The sequence below is a fragment of the Macrosteles quadrilineatus genome, unplaced genomic scaffold (genome assembly GCF_028750875.1).
Source record: "Macrosteles quadrilineatus isolate MER2022 unplaced genomic scaffold, UCM_ALF_1.0 Scaffold_3__2_contigs__length_128488019, whole genome shotgun sequence".
NCBI classification, from domain to species: domain Eukaryota; kingdom Metazoa; phylum Arthropoda; class Insecta; order Hemiptera; family Cicadellidae; genus Macrosteles; species Macrosteles quadrilineatus.
Genome location: NW_026542596.1, coordinates 30,780,686 through 30,802,091, shown reverse-complemented (window position 1 = coordinate 30,802,091; position 21,406 = coordinate 30,780,686). Strand labels below are relative to the sequence as shown.

Genomic DNA, 21,406 nt, shown 5'->3' with positions numbered 1-21,406 from the left:
CTTTGTTTCAGACTGTTGACATATTTGGAAGAAGACCTCATCCCGACGCTCAATGTAGTATTTTCTGTTGACCTCTCTTTAGTCAACTTCTGCAACGTAAAAAAAATTCCGTTAGGCTAGTAAACTGTTGCATCAACTGATTTAAATTTGAAAAAATATAAAAGTAATAAGTGTTTAAAGACTAATCAAACAAGACGAGATGAAGATTTAAACATTTGTTCATAAATCTATAAATTAGGCTACGGATCTGAAACCAATCACAGTGAACCTTCAAGTTGAACACAACTTGTTAATTGTGCAATTTATTTCCGTCGCATTCTTTAATTTAATTAATTCTTTTTTCCCGTTACTTCTTGAATTAAGTTGATTGTAAGTCGATATTTTAATTAATTACTAATTGGAATAGAGTGCAAAATATTCCTTTTTATTTGTTTATTTTATTGGCTTAAACTGCATTATACGTTTTTTTTATAGTATAAAATCAAGTATGATCGACTAATCACCTCTTTCAAAACGAGCGAAGCGAGACTGACAGTTGTAAAGCACTTCAGGGTGAAGGTAAGTTCCCCTTGTTCCCCCGGCCTTCCACACTTCACACCCAAGTCCTGGGCTCGAGGAGAGAACAACAGCTGTAGCACCACAGTCTCCAGAGGCAAGATAACTCCAGTGCAACAGCCTGGCTCGATCATAACACTCTGGAACAATTAAAAAAAATTGTACAATGGCCAATACTGATTGTTAGAAATATTAACACTTTATGCCAAGGTATAACACCAAGGTCTAATGCAAGGAGTGGAATTGCTAACCACTAATTCAGACCAACAATAACTGTAGAGCTCAGCAACATTTCGTGCAGTACACCATTTGACTCTCGTATCTACTCTGAACTGTCAATTTACATCTATTCTACATTATACATCTTCTAAAAGGTATTATTCAAACGACGTTTTCGAGAGCCTTACTTGCATTTTAACTCACTCCTTAATCTAGATATAATCATGTACTATTTCATCTGTATTTAAACTCTGCAAACGGTAGTGGTTTTTGAGGATTTCAATGACTACTAACAATTTTGTATCGTAGCTTTTGCAAAAAAAAAGGTAATTTTCCACGAAAAATATTATGGCAATAGAAGGTAAACCTGTCTTTTAAATGTTAAGGCTCAAAACCCTCGACACGAAAAGAAACAGGTAAATAGTTGCGTGTTTACTAGAGTGCGTGTGAACTTGAATGGTTTAGCTCAATAACCTCAAATGGGGGTATAACTCTTTTGAGGAGGATATATCAAACGTTGTAATAATGTATATGAATAAGGCATTATTAATCGCTTATTCATTTCCCATACAGTAAAATGAAAATGTTTATTATGTAATTGGTCAGGAGACAGATTCCATCAAACATACTATAAGCATTTTTAAACTTGTTAGTGTTGAATTTCTCACCGGTGGCAAGTCTACGAAGGCGTAGCTGTAAGCACAATTCCAATGGTTTCTAAGCTGTAGCTCCACCCCTACAGTCTCACAAGTAGTCACCACCCCCAAGTCTACTGTAGAGGACGCCAAGGTGAGCGGGCACGGTGGCGCCACAGTCGCCATCACGGTGGCTTCCAGGGGTGGCACCCCCACCGCGTCACTCACCCTCACACTGACAGGAAACATGAGGAATCCACAGGCGGGGTCTAGGTAGCGGCACGGCTTATCTAGGAAGTCCCAACTGGAAAATATCAAACTATTGCAAATTTTAAAAATATTTTTTTACAAAGTGTTGAGGATTGTTGAAGAATGCATGGCGGTTTTGGGTGTCTAGTTATGGGGGGAATATTGAACCGCCACGAGTTTTATGACCGTCCAGAGATACTTGAACCGCCACGATCATTAGAGCGGATTATAAGGGTCAGTTTCACAGGGTTGAAAAACAGTTTAACTGCCACGCGGGTTCTGCAGGTAGCGAGGGAACTTTTTGAAATATTTATTCCTCCATTATCCCACTTAGATATAGGATGGAATAAGAGTTAAGATATAAGGAACAATAATAATTCAAGCAACAAACTGTAGTTATAAGTACAGGCTAGTACAGTTATCATAGTATTATTATATTTAAGTGTAGCCAACCTATTTCCAAGCGTACCCAGATTACGTGCATAATAAAACCACGCTGTTTTGTGTTGTTTGGTTTGAATCCTGATGTGCGCCAAATCATGAATCGTACGACAAAGTATAAAGCGTGTGACAAAGTAAGTAAATGCAGCAATTACCAGCTTTCTGTACTATAAACAGTGCAAGGAAGCCAACTTTGTTGGGTGACTGTAGGAAAAATCTGTTTCACCCTTATCAACTATACGTCGAATATATCACAGACTTTTAACTGTGATTATTTTTACAACTGACGGACAATGTGGATTCAATTGTGGACTTGAGAATTGGAGTCAATGTAAATCATAACATGGTTCCTTTAATGCATTTAAAGCTAGCTTTGAAATATTTTTAAGTTGTCATAATTAGTTCTTAACATGGTTATACAATTTATTAAAAACAGCTATCTTATCGAAAGTATTGTATCAGTTTTGTTCATTAGATCATGGAATCCTGGAAAATAACTGGTTTGTTATCTATTCTATACTTATTTAATACGCAAGCAGGTTTTTTGTGACAATTACTCCTCCGAAACTACTGAACCGATTGACATGTTTTTCTATTAACCAGCTCTATGTTGTATAAACATACCTAATACGATCCCTGCCTGGTGTGTCAGCGTCGTAATAATATAATCTAATTAAAGCATGTATGATGGAACCTGTCTCCTGACCTGGGTCTACCTGGGACTAGCCCTGGCCTTAAACCATTGGCCAGTCCCCGGATAAACGCAGGGTTAGGAGACAGGTTCCGCCATACAGACTATAGTGTAAAAGTGAACTCACCCTAGTTGCAGCCGGACAGTAAGTTCCACAGAGGAGTTGGCCGCCACCACAGCACTGTTTGGTACCACAGACACCACAGTCGCTAGGGTCCGAGGTACCCGGGCCACCACGTGATGCGAGTGACGTGCACAGCTGTACACCACGAGGATAGTCTGCTGGACAGAGTCTCCTGTGTAGCACAGCTTCATGTTCAACACGTCCTGGGCCAGCCTAAACGGCGACGCTTCTATCCTTCCGCATATCGTCAAATCCTGCGATACGGTGTAAGTCAATGTTTGGGTTTATTACAGTACAAGTCCGGGGTGTTATAAAGAGGGCTGCTGCTTTTTAAATTTGCCCTATGCACATAAAGGTGGTGTAAATTGACCTAACCTAACTTAAAACCAAACCTGACCAAACGTAACCTAACTGGTCCTCTTTTGCAACAGGCCTTAAAGATAAATTAACATTTCAAAGAAAATATTACGTTTTTTCGTCTTAATGTGCGGTAAGTATTATAATTACATTTGCAAATAATATACCCATAAGCATTGACTATACACCTATAGTCAATGCCATAAGTGCTTAATCTGATAAGAACCGTAACATGACTTATAAGCATACTCTCAGTGTCCTGCCATTGATAATCGCAGTTTCTAGCGAGGGACTCTATTATTATTATTGATAGCAGCTAGGAATAGTGAAAAGTCTCACTAAGACATTTAAGACATTTACTTTTAAAAGGAAGGGTTTCCCAAGTACTATTACAAATAACGTCACTTATAGAAATATCAAGAAGAAAAACTACTTATTGAGATTTAATCATAGTTATTAAAGTGATTGAACCACATAGGTGAGCAAAACCTATACGTTTCAAATTTGGCTTTGTCAGTTTCTTCAGAACGCCTCTTTAGAAAGCAACTGTTGCATTCAGTAACGATAAACTACTTTAAAACTGTGGTAGTAATTAATTACTTTTGCTACATATACAAAGCTTCTAAATCATTTACCTGTGTTTCATGGTCAACTTTATCATCTTCGAAATAAAAGCGGTATATGGTGAAGACGTCGCCTCTATCTTGGCTGAAGGCAGGAAAAAACTTCACAGGAAGGGAAACTTGATACCCAGGAGAAATAGCAAGGGGTTGACAACTGTCTATTCGAAATGTTCTGAACACACTGTCATAAACAATGTCCAAAATATACCTCACAACCTTTGTCGAAATATCCGCATCTTCAAAATCTTCATCTGGACAGAAATTACCGTCGTTTTGAGTAATCGGTCTTTGAATGATTTTAAGGTAGGGGTCAGTGGCTGGAATAAACATATCATAATGTAATACAAGTGTACATTAATAACCCCACTAACAAAATAGCACTAGGAGTTAATTAACAAGAATGTATTTTTTTATTATTTATTTTTTTTTATTTAGCCAGAAAGTAAAAAGAAAATACTTTAAATAACACTTTGCAATGACAACAAACGGTAACCATAGAACGAGTGAGAAACGCTCGTAATTTCATCCCGTACTTTTTTTTAACTAATTGAACCATAATTTACAATCCAGAAGTTAATTTATTCGCTGTACACTGTTACAATGTAAATAATCTTTAAAGATTAACAAAAGCCAATTTTGGAATACTTTCAACCCCCCTTAAAAAAATTTAGGTAGTTTAAATTAGGCCAGCTAATAAAACACATTCACACATGTCAACCTCAGCCTCCCAATTAATTCTTTAATCAATTAATGATACAACTCACCATCCATTGGGTAGATCTGGTCAGTCAGTTCAGTCCAGTACATTAGACACCCCTGACCACCGGTGTTGGATATTTGTATGTACTTAGTGATGGGGCTAGTACACCAGTGCATCTGGGGGGCAAACCTGTAAGTGACTTCAGTTAACAAATTCTAAACATTATATCTCATTTAACATTTTACGCCATTCATTACGTCTTAACAAGCTCAAAACTTAAGAAAATAAAAACTTAAAACGTTTCTTTTATAATATACACATAATCTTTTTTTATACACTCGATCAAAGAATGTGTGAGAGGAATTATATCACGCATTTTCTATCAGTGAAAAAATTGGCTAAAAATGTTTACTTTTTTGTAAGCTACCATGACGTAATTTGTTCTGTGATCATTGTGATCCATGCCATTTAGCAGTTTAGACGAAAGAATAGTAAATACGTGAGTTTTCACGAATATTAGAAAAGACACGATATGGATCGTAAACACAAACAAATTATGTCACTGGTCCCAAAGTAAACACTTTTTTTCAATATACTTAAATGGAACTGTCCAACCATATTGATGTTATTAGTATAGTATTCGTGCAAGTGAACATTTGTTTATGTTTATGATCCATATTGTTTCTGTTCTCCGTAAACGTTTCTTAGAACAGAAACATTATGGATCATGAACATAAATATGGTTCGCGAACCAGCATCATCGGACTATTGGAACGGGGGTTTATGGGGGGTTTTATGGGATAAAAATAGGGTTTTCCCATTTTTGACACTAAAAACACAAAATTTCACAATTTCTTACTAAACCATTTTATAGAGCTTAAAAACAAATAATTTTGTATGTTGACGCGTTATTGTGCGCCTAATGGTTACAGAGAAAATTCCAAATTATTGTAAATTTAAAATTTCAATTTGATTTTTATGTAGAATAAGTCAACTGTTGTAGTTTGCTTGTTTATGAACACTTTTTGGTCGAATTTGGAAAATACATTCTTTCTTACTAAACTATTAATATTTTACAAAAAAAAACACTTTTTTACCCTCCCTGTTGCATAAAACCTAAGTACTCGTTAAACTAATTCAATTTAAATAGGGTATAAATGTGACATTTTTAAGGAGGCGTTTTAGTGTAAATCGAATCAGACTAATGGAATTTCGCTTAGTCTGCATGTTTGCTGTGGAGGGGGGATTTTTAATTTTAAATTAATTGTTTGTGCTTATTTTTGACCCTATTTAAATTTATAAATGTATTCTGCACATCTACAGGCAAAAATATTTTTAACAGTATGCGTAGATTTTCCCTGCGATGCACACGAGCTGTGAAAAAAGGTTTTAAAAAAACATGCTCGTTATTAATATAATTTTCGTGAGGCTGAACGATAAACTGGTGTGACACAATTGTGGCTGCACACTGAGAAACAGCTGTTCCAGTGGTTTGCCTGGACAGCAGGACACTTTGGACACAGTCACAAGTAATGAAATCTTTTATTTGATACAATATGTGATAAAGTTGAAAGGGTTAAAATTTTTTTTTGTAATTCTCCTAATAATTGACTATGACACTAAAAACACAATATTACCTATTATAGTGGTTGTTCAAAGACCATTGTTTGTTATGATCAATTCTTAACATAGCAATTAGTCAAACGTCTATAGGGTGTTGAGTATGCACTAAAAGTGCAACTCATTTTGACTTTAGATTGTTGTTGATGTCATCTTGGAGATGTTGACGCCTTGTTGGTTTAGTGTGGAGGCCGCTCATATCTCGTGAACTAGACACGATAGAAACTTTCTCTATGAGGCATTTTATTACAAAAATTACATTATTAAAAAAATGTTGTGAGGAAAAACCTCGCATCTGCGATATAATTTGACATTTTATCAAATTACTGACGGACTGAGATATAGAACATCTAGACCACTTTTAGATGTACCCAGAGACTTAAAATTTAACACGGTTGTTGGTATTTTGCTTAATCCCCAAGAAAATTCAGAAGTGTTGCATTTGCAAATGTTAACCCCTTCAGAGAAATTAAAACTCCCCTTCCACTTTATTATTATGGGGAATAACATTATAAAAGACTGATTTTCGCATGCTGACCTAAACCACTAGGAAGTATGCTACAGACTAAAAATCAAGCAGGAATGTGGTACGTGACCTCGAATTATTGAGGAAATCCCCAAATGTGACGGTGATATTTCAGAGTTTTAACTTCCTCGAAAATTCAAAATACACACCAATTACCCACTTACTCAGCACTTACCTTACACAGTTGGTAGAGAGGGTCGGCTCAGCACGTGACGTCTGCAGCTGAACCCCCACACTGAGTCTAGTCCTCGCCTCACCTCTGCAGCACAGCATCAGGACCTCTGCTGACCCGTCCTCTACACCAGGCAGCGGGTCTAGGGTGACCCTAAGTGACCACGACTGTCCGGTCCGAGCCTTTGCTGGGCCAGAGATTGACGCCTGTGCAAGACGACATATCCATATACGTCCTATATCAACATAGTAGTGTATTTACTACTTGCGATACTTAATAATCTAAGTATTGTGGCTTGGTTTGAAATAATCTCAAGTGAACATTCAATCAGTGTTGTGATAAATACAGCTTTAATCTGTTTACTTGTTGTTGTCTTCAACCTGGAGTTGGTGAGAGCCATACCATCCCCAGCCACGACAACGTTCCCTATGGTATCGCGCACGCTCTCTTCCAGATTGTCTATCTTCCCTCAAAATTGGCCTCGTTAGAGGTATGGTAAACACTGAAGTAAGTGAGATGACGTCTGTGCACCGAACTAAAACCCCTCAGCCCTTTGCACGAATCCTTACTTTGCATTAACGCGCCCAGAATGCAGCAGTACCGAGACTATCAGGGGACCAAGAAGATGGACTTATCGCGGTCATAATACTGTTGGTTGATTAGCAGCAAGTCTTCACCGTGTTCGAGAGTAAGCTGACTTCACAGTAAAAACTAATTGACGAGTAAAAACTAACGGTACTTTCCTGTTAAAGGGAACATTCATTATTATCGATGATTTTTTTTCGATATATTGATATTAACAAATTGAAACATATCAGCTGACAATGACGAAAAATATTGTTCAGTATCAACAAACATTAATGAAATGAAACTGTTCTAAAATAAATAACCTAACATAACTAACCAAACTTGCTGTAACATTTAAAAATTCCGAGTTTAAAACTTGCCTTTTATATTCAAACCCAAAGGGAATTTTTAAATGGTACAGCAAGTATGGTTGGTTATGTTAGGTTAGCTTAGAACAGTTTCATTTCTTGTTGTCAATTTGTAATGGATCGGAAAACAAAAACATCGATATATCGAAAAAAAAAATCATCGATAATAATGAATGTTCCCTTTAACAGGAAAGTACCAAACTAACTTCACAGAGCGTCAGCTGTCCTGGATCGCTCAAGATTGTTAGGAGGATTCTTATCTGTGTGAGCGGGATTTCATTATCTGAAATGAAGATTTTAATGCAATCATATAAATGGAAATTAGCTTAGTCCTGTTTGCTGCGGTGGGGGTATTTAATTTAAATTATATTAGACACATAGAGAATATTTCATGAGAACGCCAACCTGTAGTCCAGAACATGAATGAACCCCTTCGACACGACACTGTAGAACCTGCAGGCCTGTGTTGGTCAGAGTCAGTATCTGCTCATCACGACGTCCTGCCTCTACGTCCTGGAATAGAAAACTAAAGAATAGAAAACTGTCAGGTTTAAGCCACTGGTTCGCTAAATTACTAAAATATAAACGACATTTTACACGTATCATAAAAATCTGACATTCTTTTCGTAAGCTGCTTGCTTACAGACACATGAGCACATATTTATACGTAAAAATTGGATATGTAGTTAACATGCAAACAGCTTTGGAGTTCATGACAACAAATGATTATAGACCGAAAGAACCTAGAAAACAGGATTGATAAATGTGTAAAAGATCAGACATTAGAATAAGAACTGAGCACTCAATGTAAACATTGTTATTCGAACACACCGAGAAGGGAGTAAGTATTTATAAGCAACCATTGATCTCATGCCTTAGCACGTAATGTTTCGTGTTCTTGTCCTTCTCAAGAGTCGGAATACCTACTCTATATACCACGGACTGTTAAATAACAACGTGTTTAAAAAAATACATCTCCGAGTTGCGTTATTTTGACTTTATTCAATACAAAATGTCCTACTTTTAGCTGTAACAACTCTGGTCTGGTTTGTTAAACTATTTTTAGCTAATATGATGAGCCGTATTTGTATTGCTTAGTTAATTTTGAAATTGTGGTGCTGGATGAAAAATGCCATAATATTGGATTATTCCTAGACTGTAAAAGTTTAAAAAAATTGGGTGTCAGGTGTTATTAGGGAATTTATTAGATGGCTTTTGAGCAGGTAAAAGAATTTTTAGACCTGTTTGTCTAGCCCTAATCACATTGTTTACTAACCTTTAACGAGTTTATCGTTAATATCACATTTTAACATATTTTAACGTTGAAGTAATTTCGAGTGATAAAACTAATTTAATTTCTAATAACGCAATGGATCAAATACAATGAATGATATTCAAAGGATCAATGGTGTAACTAGGATGATCGTGGGGCTGAATTTCGAATGTCAGGGGCTAAGTAGGAATTGTTTAGACGAGGCGACCATACCTATGGTGGTTTGACTTTAATTAAAATTTGTTAATTATGATAATAACATTACAACTTTAAATACTGTATATGCGTAGCGTTAAGGTCGATAGGTCTTAAACAGTAATTTAGGTCTGTAAGTATTATCAATAAGGGTTTTTTTCAATTTAGGGGGGGGGGTTAGTACCCCCAAACACCTGTTCATTGTCTTTGGTTACATCTGTGATAAGTGAAAATTTTACAAAATAAAGAATAAACAGATGTTGGTTAGTGAAAGAAAATTAATTCTATCAAGGATGTTGTTAAACAATAAGTCCGATGTTTTTACCTTGAATGTGATACTAGCTGGCTTCAGCAAGATATCCTTTTCTTCAGGTAATTTTGAAAACTCATTATATTTTCTTTGGTCATTATCTGTCTGGGTTTCCCGCCAGTTTTCGAACCACTGCGACAGATCTCTCAGCTGACTGGAGAGCACTGGTAGTTCCTGTTGTTGTTCACAGGTGGCAGGCGCTTCCTCTGATACTTTAGCGATCTATGTTACCGACAAAATTTTATTTTAAATTCTGCTAATTGTACAGGTAAGTGTAAATTCGCTTTAATTGCCTGATTAGACCATCTGAGTGACGTTAATTTAAAATGAATAGTGCTCTGAGGGCTTATCAAGATAAGTATAATGATTAACTAACTAAATAGAACCTATTGTATGTGTTTTTATGTGCTATATTGCCTGTTTTAGTAATAACGTATGTGACTTTTTATAGTGTCACCCAATCCTACCTAGCTTAGGTAATTATAACCAAAATATCAAATACATATAAATATAATGTCCGGTATATTTGTGTTTACTTAGATGTCTTATCCTTAAATAAATTTCAAATCACCAGTAGTTATCTTTGTAAACAATCATGGGAACCCTATTTCACCCCTTAAAAAACTTACGGTAACCCAGTATTTATCTTCCTTTGTAATTTTACCATTCCAAAAAGATCCGTAACAACCCCTTAGCAATTATCTACTATGTTCTCGTGTCATGCAATCCTATTTCATGTAAAGATGTTTGGACTGGGATTTAAAATAAGAGCAACTTGTTATGTCCACTCGTTAACGCAATGGTGGAACATATAGGTCTAAGAACATTCACACGAAGATCAACAGTCTTAGATTACAACTTCCCGTGCATATTATAATGTTTTCTTACAGTTTATGCCACTTTTATACATCGAATAAATTATCTACCCACAATTTCATATGGCTATGAACTATGCTGACCCATCAAGTCCTGTGGGAAACTCCATGGAGCGAGGGAAACTGGGCCAGGGAAAGCGGCCGCGTGACTCAACAGGTCTGTGTTCCATCATTTTATAAAATGTGTCGTTTGAATAGACCTTGTGCAACGTGCAGCCTTGCACAAGCTGTACGAGGAGTCTGTCGCGAGTGTGTGATATAAGATATGTCACAATGTAAGTGACAACCAGCGCTGTTTTATAATGTTCGGGAAACTGCGATTTGGTAACTACTTGCGGTTTCAAAATACAACTCTAGGAAGAGAACTACATCGCGAAAATTGCGGGGGGAAATTAAGTCGTATGGCAAAGTCTACCTTCAAGGTCGTGCATGAATTGCGCCAAAGAGTTTCTTAATTGCATCAAGCCTCAAAGTGTCCCAAAAATATTCTTTAGTTGCGCCAAGCCCAATCCAGGTAGGGGCTAGTTGCCGGTAGAAGGAATCTACATGTTTACATGTAGTCCTACCCTTAACCTGACCTGACTTAACCTAAGCTAACCTAACTTAACATAACCTAACCTACTACCTACTCAATTATACAGTGAAAGGAACACACACAAAAAAGAGGACCGCCACTTGGCGCAGTTAAGGAACATCCCTGGAGTAGAAAGCGCAATTCAGGAATACCCGACTACCTGACTCAGGTCAGTTAGTACAATTAATGACCGCCCATTTGCAATACCCGAAGTCTACTTTAAAATGGGGGTGGTGGTAAAGATTGTTAAACTGGGAGTCCTTCAATTCCATTTCCAAAAGGTTATGATTTACCACTCCTCGTTAATATAATTAGTGCTATACGACTAATATTTATTTTTCCATGGTATAGGGGACTACTATAAATAGCCTATAAATGAGATATCCACAACATATTTAATATGCATGCAGTCCAAAGAGATAGATAACAGGAGTTGGTTTGTCATTATTTGTTGACAGGCTTACTTTAAATTTTATAAAATTTGTCACTGAACATTATTCGAAATTAAAGATCAGAAAATTGGCAGTTAATTTATGAAATTTTTGGATCTTATTGGTATGCGTTAGAACATTAAACTGTGGCACATAGTACAAAAATCAACATTTACCTGTTTTGACCTTTTACCCGATGATTTGCCTCCACGTTTTCCAACCTTTTTACGATCAGTTTTGGTTTTGCTGGATTTTTCTAAACTCCTCTCTGGAGACTCAGTAGGTTCAGAACCCAGGTTTAGTTTTACTTCAGTCAAATCATTTTCAGTATTTATTTTCAAATCTTCTACTATACCATTTTCACATGAGATAAAATCATCACTCATTTTAATCTCATGTGAGGAAGAAGCTTTTACAAAGCTTTCGTTTAGTTTTAGTTGTTCATCAAACAAAACGTCAGTTAATTCTATGTTAATCTTATTTTGTTTCGTAATGGTGAGCTTAGGCCTAACAGCGTCTTTTATTTTCATTTTCAACTCATTTTCCTTTTGTTTCTGTTCATTCAAAATACTTCTGACAATAGTCATTTTTCGTTCTATTTGTTTTTTCCGCCTTGACTCGTCTTCTAACTGTTTCCTCCTGTAGGAATATGATTTTAATTAAAGCCAAAATAAATACTATACACTTTAATAAAAAAAGCAAAAGCACATAAGACTAATATGTTGTGCTATATGGTTTTCCCACTTTCGATCTTTTATAGTGTTGATGTTAAAATAACATAAAATAGCCTAAATTTCGTTATTTAAATAACCTAATCCTCTAGTTAATCGGTAAATTATTGAGAAACAATATTTGCAGGAGAAATAAATAGGAATTTTTTTTATAAACAGCCTATGCCTACAAATAACCATCAAACAACAGGTCTTTTTCAAAGCTTCATTGCCATCGTAGTTTTTAACGCGTACGATACATTTGCCGGCAAAATAAAATGATAACTTAGTTTCTCTGTATCCCGGATTAGCTTACTACTTGCACTATATTTTTCCTTTAATGGTATGAAAGACATGCTACGTAATTTTGCGTAGCATGTGTAATCTTTAATAGTATCATTCATTGTATAGCTTAAAAATATGATTCCTGATACATGTATACCTATTCACAGTTATGGGGCAGGAAAATGATTGCGACAGTTAACGTATGTTTAGTACATGCAAAATCCATGAATGGGTAATCGCCGATTTTCATCACTCAAAATCATTTTCATTAGGCCTACTCTGTATAGGAAAATATCTTTTCTCTATGCTTTTGAATAAATTGTAAAGCTGTAATATGAAAACTTGAAAGAGAATCACTATACTCTGTTCACAAAATTTAGGTGGTTTGAGGGGAAGTTCCTTTACTACCTATTTTTGCTTAATGTAGCCAATACGTTGCAGCCGATTGGTCGTTTTGGCAAACCTCACCTGTTGAGATATTGTTTTATGTAGGATTAACTGAAGGGGGTAGTTTTCTTCCCCTAAAATCGCCTAAATATTGTGAACGAAATTTAGGCAAAGTAATAGTGTTTTATTGTTTTGTTACTAAGAACCAAGAAACTTGACGTGATCATTTGCATCATCATGAATAGTATTGTTCACTACTCGTCACAAATGTTCCATTTCGTGGCTCGATAGTTCGTGCGAAATGTGTCACTTCGGAACAGATAGTGAAATATACTATACTGTTGTTTCAATAGATTGTGAATTGAGAAGTTTCATAAAGCTTGGCTGTACAGACACGAGCTATTAAGGGGGGGGGGTGATGAAAACCCCTTTAGTTACGACTCTCTTTTCAATGTTAACCCTTACCTTATCCTATAGACGAGGCTGTCCCTGTGTCGTGTGAGGCTGTCACCCCCTACAAGGGGTGGAAGTCGTGTCTTCTCCCTCAAACATCCCTCAAGTGGCTTCTTGTAATGTCTCTGTCAAATGGTTAAACAGGTGAATAGTTATTATGCTTATTCGTTTGAATTAGCCTAGCCTAAATATGTAAAGCGAGTGTACAGCTTACTTGGACTTATACCTTGGTCTAAATTTAAATTATTTCCGTTTAACTTCAGTAGCAAAGTTAACCTGATTCTACATTATTTATTGGCCTCTGAAATATCAAAATGTGTTAACCTAGGCTTATAAATTATCATTTTCTGTACTATTAGCAATTCTCTACTTGATTACGATTATTGACTTTAGATATTGAGTATTTTGAGATTTTGTTATTTCCTGATGCCTGTAAATTAAATAAGTACTGTAGGCCTACCTAGAGTTAACTTCTAAATGCTTTCAGACGTACAGTGCTGTATTACTGTACTGTACTCACTGTAATACTGTATGTAGCCTATGTTAGCATGTAAGACGTCCACAAAACAATCATCAGGTTGGTAATTTTTTTTATCTAAGTTCTAAGTCTATTTTATTCTAAAAGTTTTGGATCTTGTTCAATTAGCCCCCTTCAGTCGATGGCCCAAGCTTTTCTTGAGCTGTAACAAAATTTCGCCCAAAACTTAATCTTGTAATTTACCTTAAGGTTGTAAAGAGAAACCATTTGTCTCTCCAATTTAGAGATTATTTCCTCTCGCTTTGAATTTTCCTCCCGAAGATCTCTTATGGCTCTTTCTCGTTGCATTTCCAGAGTCTTAGGAAAGGTTTTTGCTGTTGATCCAATTAGTTCAGCATTCTCTTGCTTTTTCTTTACTTCATGTTTTCCAGCACGTTTAATTTTCACACTCCCACCACACGCGCATTCTATATTCTCAGTTTCTTCATCAGAGTAGTCAACATTGTTCCACAATTCGTCTTCAGAATATTCGGAAAATAAACTTTCAGTAGGATGTGGATTTATGTAATATTTTGTCTGCATTGCGTATAAATCTATGGGTGGTAAGGTGACGATCTCTTTTAAATATTTTTCACCTTCTTCAACCGAAGGCTCGAAATGTGCGGAAGTTATTGAATGTTTTCCAACGTTGATGTTTGTAGAACCCTCAACAGTTGAAGGCGTTATCGCAGTTTTTACGACGGAGATATTCACGGTTTCATCAGTGTATTTTCCTGGTACTTCGTTATTTCTAAGCGATAACAGTTTTTTAGAATTTCTTTGTTGCATGGAATCCATGAGAGGTTTCACCAATACAGTACATACAAAATTTACCTGAGGTTACCTATTAGAAATAGTTTAATTTTCAATAAAATTTTTTAAAGTGGTGGAACTATTCATAGACATTTCCTATAAACCTGACATCAATCAACTCACATAACACTAGAACTAAAACAGATAGTGGGGGTATTACACAAAGGTATCGAGATTCTTTGAATTTGCAATTTGTTTACAAATATCAACATTTAGTTGTTTATACGATTTGCTATTTTGACATTGAGATATTGCTAAAACCATATGATTAATACGCGTACATAGAGATAGAATGTAAGGAACCGTAAATTAGATGCTACAAGAAATACGATGAAAACTTAAGAATAAACTAACCTATTTAATTACAATTTTAAGTTGTGTGATTCCTTATTACAAAGAAACTAGCATGATTTTGGTAAAAATAATACTTTCACAGAGAATAAACTATGCAGCAGAAAATATATTGCATCGGATTTGGAAAGTTAAACCATAGATAAAACATACTCCCCCAAGGTTAAACCATGGTTAAACCTACCTAAAGGAATACTTATTTGGAGTTACATTCTTCGTAATAGTGAAACTTTGTTCGAAAACACTGAAATTTCAATTGGAGATTCCGTTTATAAAAACAACAAATTACCATACTTATATTTGGAAAATCATTTGTCTGATAGGAGTACTAAAAACTAGGTGGTTTACAAACTAATTTTTTTATTTTAAAACAATTTTCTTTTCTGTTTTTTATATAAGAAGAAATATATGAGAGAAGTGTCTAACTCGAGACAAAATGTACATGATCATTTTTTTCCGAATGTTTTTAGAAACTTAAGAGATAAAATAACGATGGGTGATAGGTAAAAGAGTTAAAAATACATATACGAACTTGGTATTCATTACTATGCATTACTAGGCAAAAAGATTAACGTTTGTGCAACTATGAGCAACTTATATTTTTACAATCAAGGATGTTCAGTCAAGTTGCCTTTGTTTTTTGTATTAATTTTATATGTCTTTGTTTTTAACAGTCCGTCTGTAATTCCCATCACATTACCATATGTCAATTTTCATTGTTGCATTATTCGTCTCGAATCACCGCTCATAACAACATACTCATTTTTTTCTCGTAATAAATCAACCTCTTTAAACCAAAACCTCGACTTTTTCCTCTTTTTAGTATAATTACACCGCACAAAGGAGGTGATTGGAATGCAGTGCTAAAACAGGAGATAGTATGTCTCAAATCGGAACACTGACGTTGTCCAATGCATTTAGCTAATATTTTAAACACTTGTTTGAAAATTAAATCGCTATAATTTTTATTTTTAAGGTACTGTATTTAACATAATTGTATGACAATTACCAGAAATCGAAGAGGTGAAGGGTGAAGAATGCTCAAACAGTGAAGATGCCAACCTACACTCTTCAACTTTTTGTCACAAGGCTAATTCAAAGCCTGCCCTGACATGTAGTAAAAATTACTCTAAACCAAGCACCCGCTATACTGCACTTGTAAGCTCAGATGATCACTCCGATTCTGTAAAGACATTTCCATCATGCTTTGCCTGTCACAACAAACCGATCACTAAATCTACATGTGTAAGGTTTTTGCTAAGAAATCTCCAAACGAGCGTTACAAACTTGTAAAGGAGCAAAATAAACGTATTTCATGTCTTGGCAATCACACACTCAAAAATTGTCGCTCAACAGGCACATGTCTTAAATGTAAACAAAAACACCACACCTTGTTACATTTCGAAAATGTTGTAAAGTCGGTGCAGCCTCCTCCTATAGCCAAACCCTCAAAACCTCCAACTGCTACACCTTCTGTAGTCGCTTCTGCTCAACCAGAAATGTCACTCTCGATTTCTCAGCCTGCAACTACGGTACTGCTAGGCACCGCTCTCATTAAAATTACCGCTAATAATGGAATCTCTCATGTCTTTCGATGTCTGCTCGACAGTGGAAGTCAACTCAACTTCATGACAGAGAGGGCAGCACAGCTATTAAACGTCTCTCGTCTCCGCTCTACTCACACAATCGTGGGAATCTCTGCATCGCAATCCTCGACAAAGGGACATGCACTCCTAGAACTATCAACACTAGGCAGTGAAGTAATTGCTTCAAATCAACCTTTCCATATTCTAGATAGAATTTCCGCTCCTTTGCCTCGTACTCAACTCTCTTTTGGGGTTTACAAACTGGTAAAACCTTTTGTCCTCGCAGATCCGACCTTTCATATTCCTCAGAATATTGACATTCTCATAGGAGGTACTTTGTTTCCAGAACTTCTTACTCATCAATCCTACCCATTGGGCTCAAACCTTCCATTCGTTATTGGAACACGATTGGGATTTGTGTTAATGGGCAATGCTCCAACTTTGTCTAACTCTTCTCCCACCTCATGCCATTCATCTCTACTCTCCACTACGGACGAGCTACATAATACTCTACTTCGCTTCGGCAACAAGAAGAGGTACCGAAGTGCAATCTTATCTCTGAAGATGATCGCCTCGCCCTCATGTGTGGGAAATCTTTTTATTGAACAACATTTTATTTCTCTAGGCAAAAAGATTAACGTTTGTGCAACTATGAGCAACTTATATTTTTACAATCAAGGATGTTCAGTCAAGTTGCCTTTGTTTTTTGTATTAATTTTATATGTCTTTGTTTTTAACAGTCCGTCTGTAATTCCCATCACATTACCATATGTCAATTTTCATTGTTGCATTATTCGTCTCGAATCACCGCTCATAACAACATACTCATTTTTTTCTCGTAATAAATCAACCTCTTTAAACCAAAACCTCGACTTTTTCCTCTTTTTAGTATAATTACACCGCACAAAGGAGGTGATTGGAATGCAGTGCTAAAACAGGAGATAGTATGTCTCAAATCGGAACACTGACGTTGTCCAATGCATTTAGCTAATATTTTAAACACTTGTTTGAAAATTAAATCGCTATAATTTTTATTTTTAAGGTACTGTATTTAACATAATTGTATGACAATTACCAGAAATATGTCCACCAATCTTAAAATATTAGAGTAAAATATTACTAAATAGGCTACTTGTTTTTTATTGTTTTTTTTTTTTTTTTTAAAGGGGTTTTATACTGACTTGGGAACTTGTGTTTAGCAAGTAAGAGCAAAGATGCACAACATAAAAGATATTTTTACACTTTGAATCAAATTTGTTAAAATTCTATGTCATCTCATTTCACTGTGTTATTGATAACTTTGTACTGTACCGAGTGTAATCTATACGACGCTTCCCTGACAAGTCGAGCCTTTGAGAAAACACAGTGCAAAAACACAAACAAAATATTTTTTGAGAGGGTTCAAGCCGGAAGTTTTTGACCCGTAACGTCAAATTAGTCACCCGGAGAAACATATTTTATTTCCAAAGCCGACCCGTGTGGCGGAAATAGAATGGAAAGAGATGTTTCCGGTTGAACACACTTTTTTACCCCCTTTATCGGCAAACTTCAAAACAATAAACGTCGCCCAAGCAACCCTCCCCCATCACACAATAATACTTGCATTTCGTGAAGCACTTTGTAAAAATTGATCACTCGCTCGATTCATCTGGCTATTTTATGTTAAAACAACTTTTTCAAGAAGCTGGAATAACAACTCATTCATACAATATGGGTGGTAATGTTGTAGGAAAGACAATAACTTTATGTATGAGTGAGTGGTACAGTCATATATGCATACGACGCATATATACAGTACTAGCTGTACCCGCGGGCTTCGCCCCGTTTAACTTCATAAGTATTCGCATGGCTCATTCACGTCCTGGTTGAAGTTAGTTCGCTACACTCACTCACCTTCAGGTTAGCTCGTTCGCTACGCTCACTCACCTTTTGGTTGGAAATTAGCTGTTGTCATAAATTTAAAAAAAATTAATAGTGGTGCACCCTGTTGTTAATCCTTGTAACTTTTATGCAATTGAAAATCATAGAACAAAACCAACTTGTTTAATTGAAACAGCTGTTAGTATTCATTAATTCCTTTTAAATATGAAAAATCATAAGATTAACATGGGGAACTACAGAGCCACTGGGGCGGAGCCCGAAAGGGTTTTTGAGATAAGAATATGCTTTAATGTTAATCGGGAATGTGAGCTATCATCATGCCAAATTTCAGCCCAATCCGTCCAGTAGTTTATGCGTGATTGAGCAACAAACACACACACAAACATACACACAAACATACACACAAACTCACAAACTTTCAGATTTATAATATTAGTAAGATGCATGCTTTACTTCACACACAACTATACACAATATTTATTTACTCTCATGTCAAATACGTTTTTCAAAAGCTTACAGTAATTAGTAATAGTATATGATCACAAACAAGTGGCGAACATTCTTTGATGTTTTCTGTTGATCTTTTAGTAGTCTTTTAGTAAAAGTGACGTTTTCCAGTCATTGAATATACACAACACTTTTCATAGTGTTCAATGTTGCAGGTGTGAGTCTAAAATCCCTCCTTTCGTAAGTTTCGGTAAATTTAATCGTAACGAGGTACCCTGGTAACTTTGCTATCCTCAATGTTGGCATGATCCAACAATTTAGTTCACAAAGGTTGTTTATTCTAATGTTTTTACCATCTCCAAAGAATGCGTTTTGGAAGCTCTCGCCTTTTACATACTCTCTCGACAACTTCTTGAGCTTTGGTGCCAAATTTACTGTTTCGTTGTATAACTAAGTAGTTGAGATAACAGTCAGATATTTTTCTAAAGTATTCCATTCTCACGAGGTAAATGTGACCACAGTTAGATTCGTTGAAAACAACAATAATATATGTAATAATGCTTAACTAGTGTGAACATTTTGTTGATATTTTCCATAATTTGAGGTGCCTTAACTGCATCTCTACCATAAACTCTGGTAGTCGGCTTTTATACTGTATAATGATATATTGAAATGATGCCCACGTCCCATACAACGATGCCAAGACCATCTAGACTTGGAGCTACAACATAGCCAGAGTGCCAGGTGCACCGTAAAATCAGCTGATTAATAACTCGACTATCTGTCAGCACAATGGCCACTTTCGTTACACCGAGCTGCACCAGTTAATGTGTCTACTTTTTCCTGTTTTGAAACATCCTAACAATAATACCTTTTCAAAATTTATATGAGCGCCGTGTCTAATCGGACATGCTTTTTGTTGGGAAAATCTTAGCTAAAAGAAAGATTTTCTAGAACAAATATGAGTTTTTATACCCATTGCTGACACTTATTACAAGATGAAGTGGTGTTAAAAGGGAGTTATCAATAAAAAAAAACTCGGAACGCAATTTAGTAGAGTGGTTCAAAACCAGACTTACACTTGAACAGCCCATAGCAGTATGTATTTTATTGGACAACAAATCGCATTAAAATTAATAACATAGCTACGTCAAAATGTATACAAATTATTGTAAACCCGTAAAAAGTACTTTATATTGTCAATTAAATTTATATTGTAACTGTTTAACTCTTTATGTCTGCGTTCGGCTATTTCGGGACAGACTTACTTCGTGGTTTCGGTATATATTCGATTTAGTTTAATACTTTTATCAGTTTCTCCTACTGTATATCTTTGTAGTTTGGCCTATCTTCTGTTATATCATGAGGTAGGAGAGGACTCGTTGAATAATTTATACAAAACCCGCTGCTTTGACTGCGATCTGAATTATCGAATGAGCCAACAAACGAATCAGGAAATGAAATATGTAATATGTTAAATCAAAATTTCAGATCTGCAGCTACATACAAAACCTTTTTCGTCGTTTATAAAACCTCCCAGCGAAATTTCTCTGGATCAATCAAATACCACTATAATAATGATAATTATCTACAGAATGATAATCGGAAACTCTTGCAAACATGCTCGGATACTCGACTTGTTTCTACAAATCTACTCGAATCAAATCAATATCGAGACAGTATCGATTACCGAGTATCGAGTGTCGAGTTTCGAGTGTCGAGTGACGAGTATCGAGTGTCGAGTTTCGAGTGTCGAGTGACGAGTATCGAGTGTCGAGTTTCGAGTGTCGAGTGTCGAGTTTCGAGTGCCCTCGACCGGTAGTTGATTATACAGCACCTTCACGCTGGTGTGGCATTGTCGCAGCCTTCGCATACCTCAACACGGGACAGACCTTGTCATCGTACTGTGTGGAAGGCCCCGAGGTGTGGAAACTGAAAATATATGCACGAATCAAGCAAGAGGTCAAGCAAAAAAAAGTCAAAAGTAGGCTATGTCTTGTAGTGCACACACAGGAATGGTCAATCTGAAACAGTTTAGGAACCTATATGTACGGAAAGTCATAAATTACCCTTAAATAGTAAATTTACCCTTATACTGTCAACTCACAAGACGATAAATACATACAAGAAAAGTTGGTAAGTGGTGATCGATTTCAATTTGACACTCCAATCATCATCAGACCCAATAATCCTTAAATAGTAAATTTACCCTTTTACTGTCAATTCACAAGGCGGTATAAATACACCGGTTGTCGGTTTTCGGTTGTGGTATAAATACAAGAAAAGTTGGTAAGTGGTGATCGATTTCAATTTGACACTCCAATGACAACGTACATTTAATAGCACGTACAATGCTGATGAAGAAGTGATTTAGAACGTGTAGTTTTAAGCCCAATAAATAAATTACAGTGGGAAATCGTTTTAGCAAAAAGGTTTTCAGGTTTACGATCTAGACTCTGATCTGTCCTCAT

The 21,406-nt window shown here is 36.0% G+C and overlaps 1 protein-coding gene across 1 annotated transcript; it reads left to right on the top strand.

Moving 5' to 3' along the window:
* Positions 1–16,520: 16,520 nt before the first annotated feature.
* On the top strand, positions 16,521–20,757 carry LOC128989077 (uncharacterized). Its single transcript, XM_054410933.1, has 2 exons — positions 16,521–17,192; positions 20,530–20,757. Exons 1-2 carry the CDS (start codon positions 16,521–16,523, stop codon positions 20,755–20,757), a joined length of 900 nt encoding a protein of 299 aa, XP_054266908.1.
* The last annotated feature ends 649 nt before the right edge of the window (positions 20,758–21,406 follow it).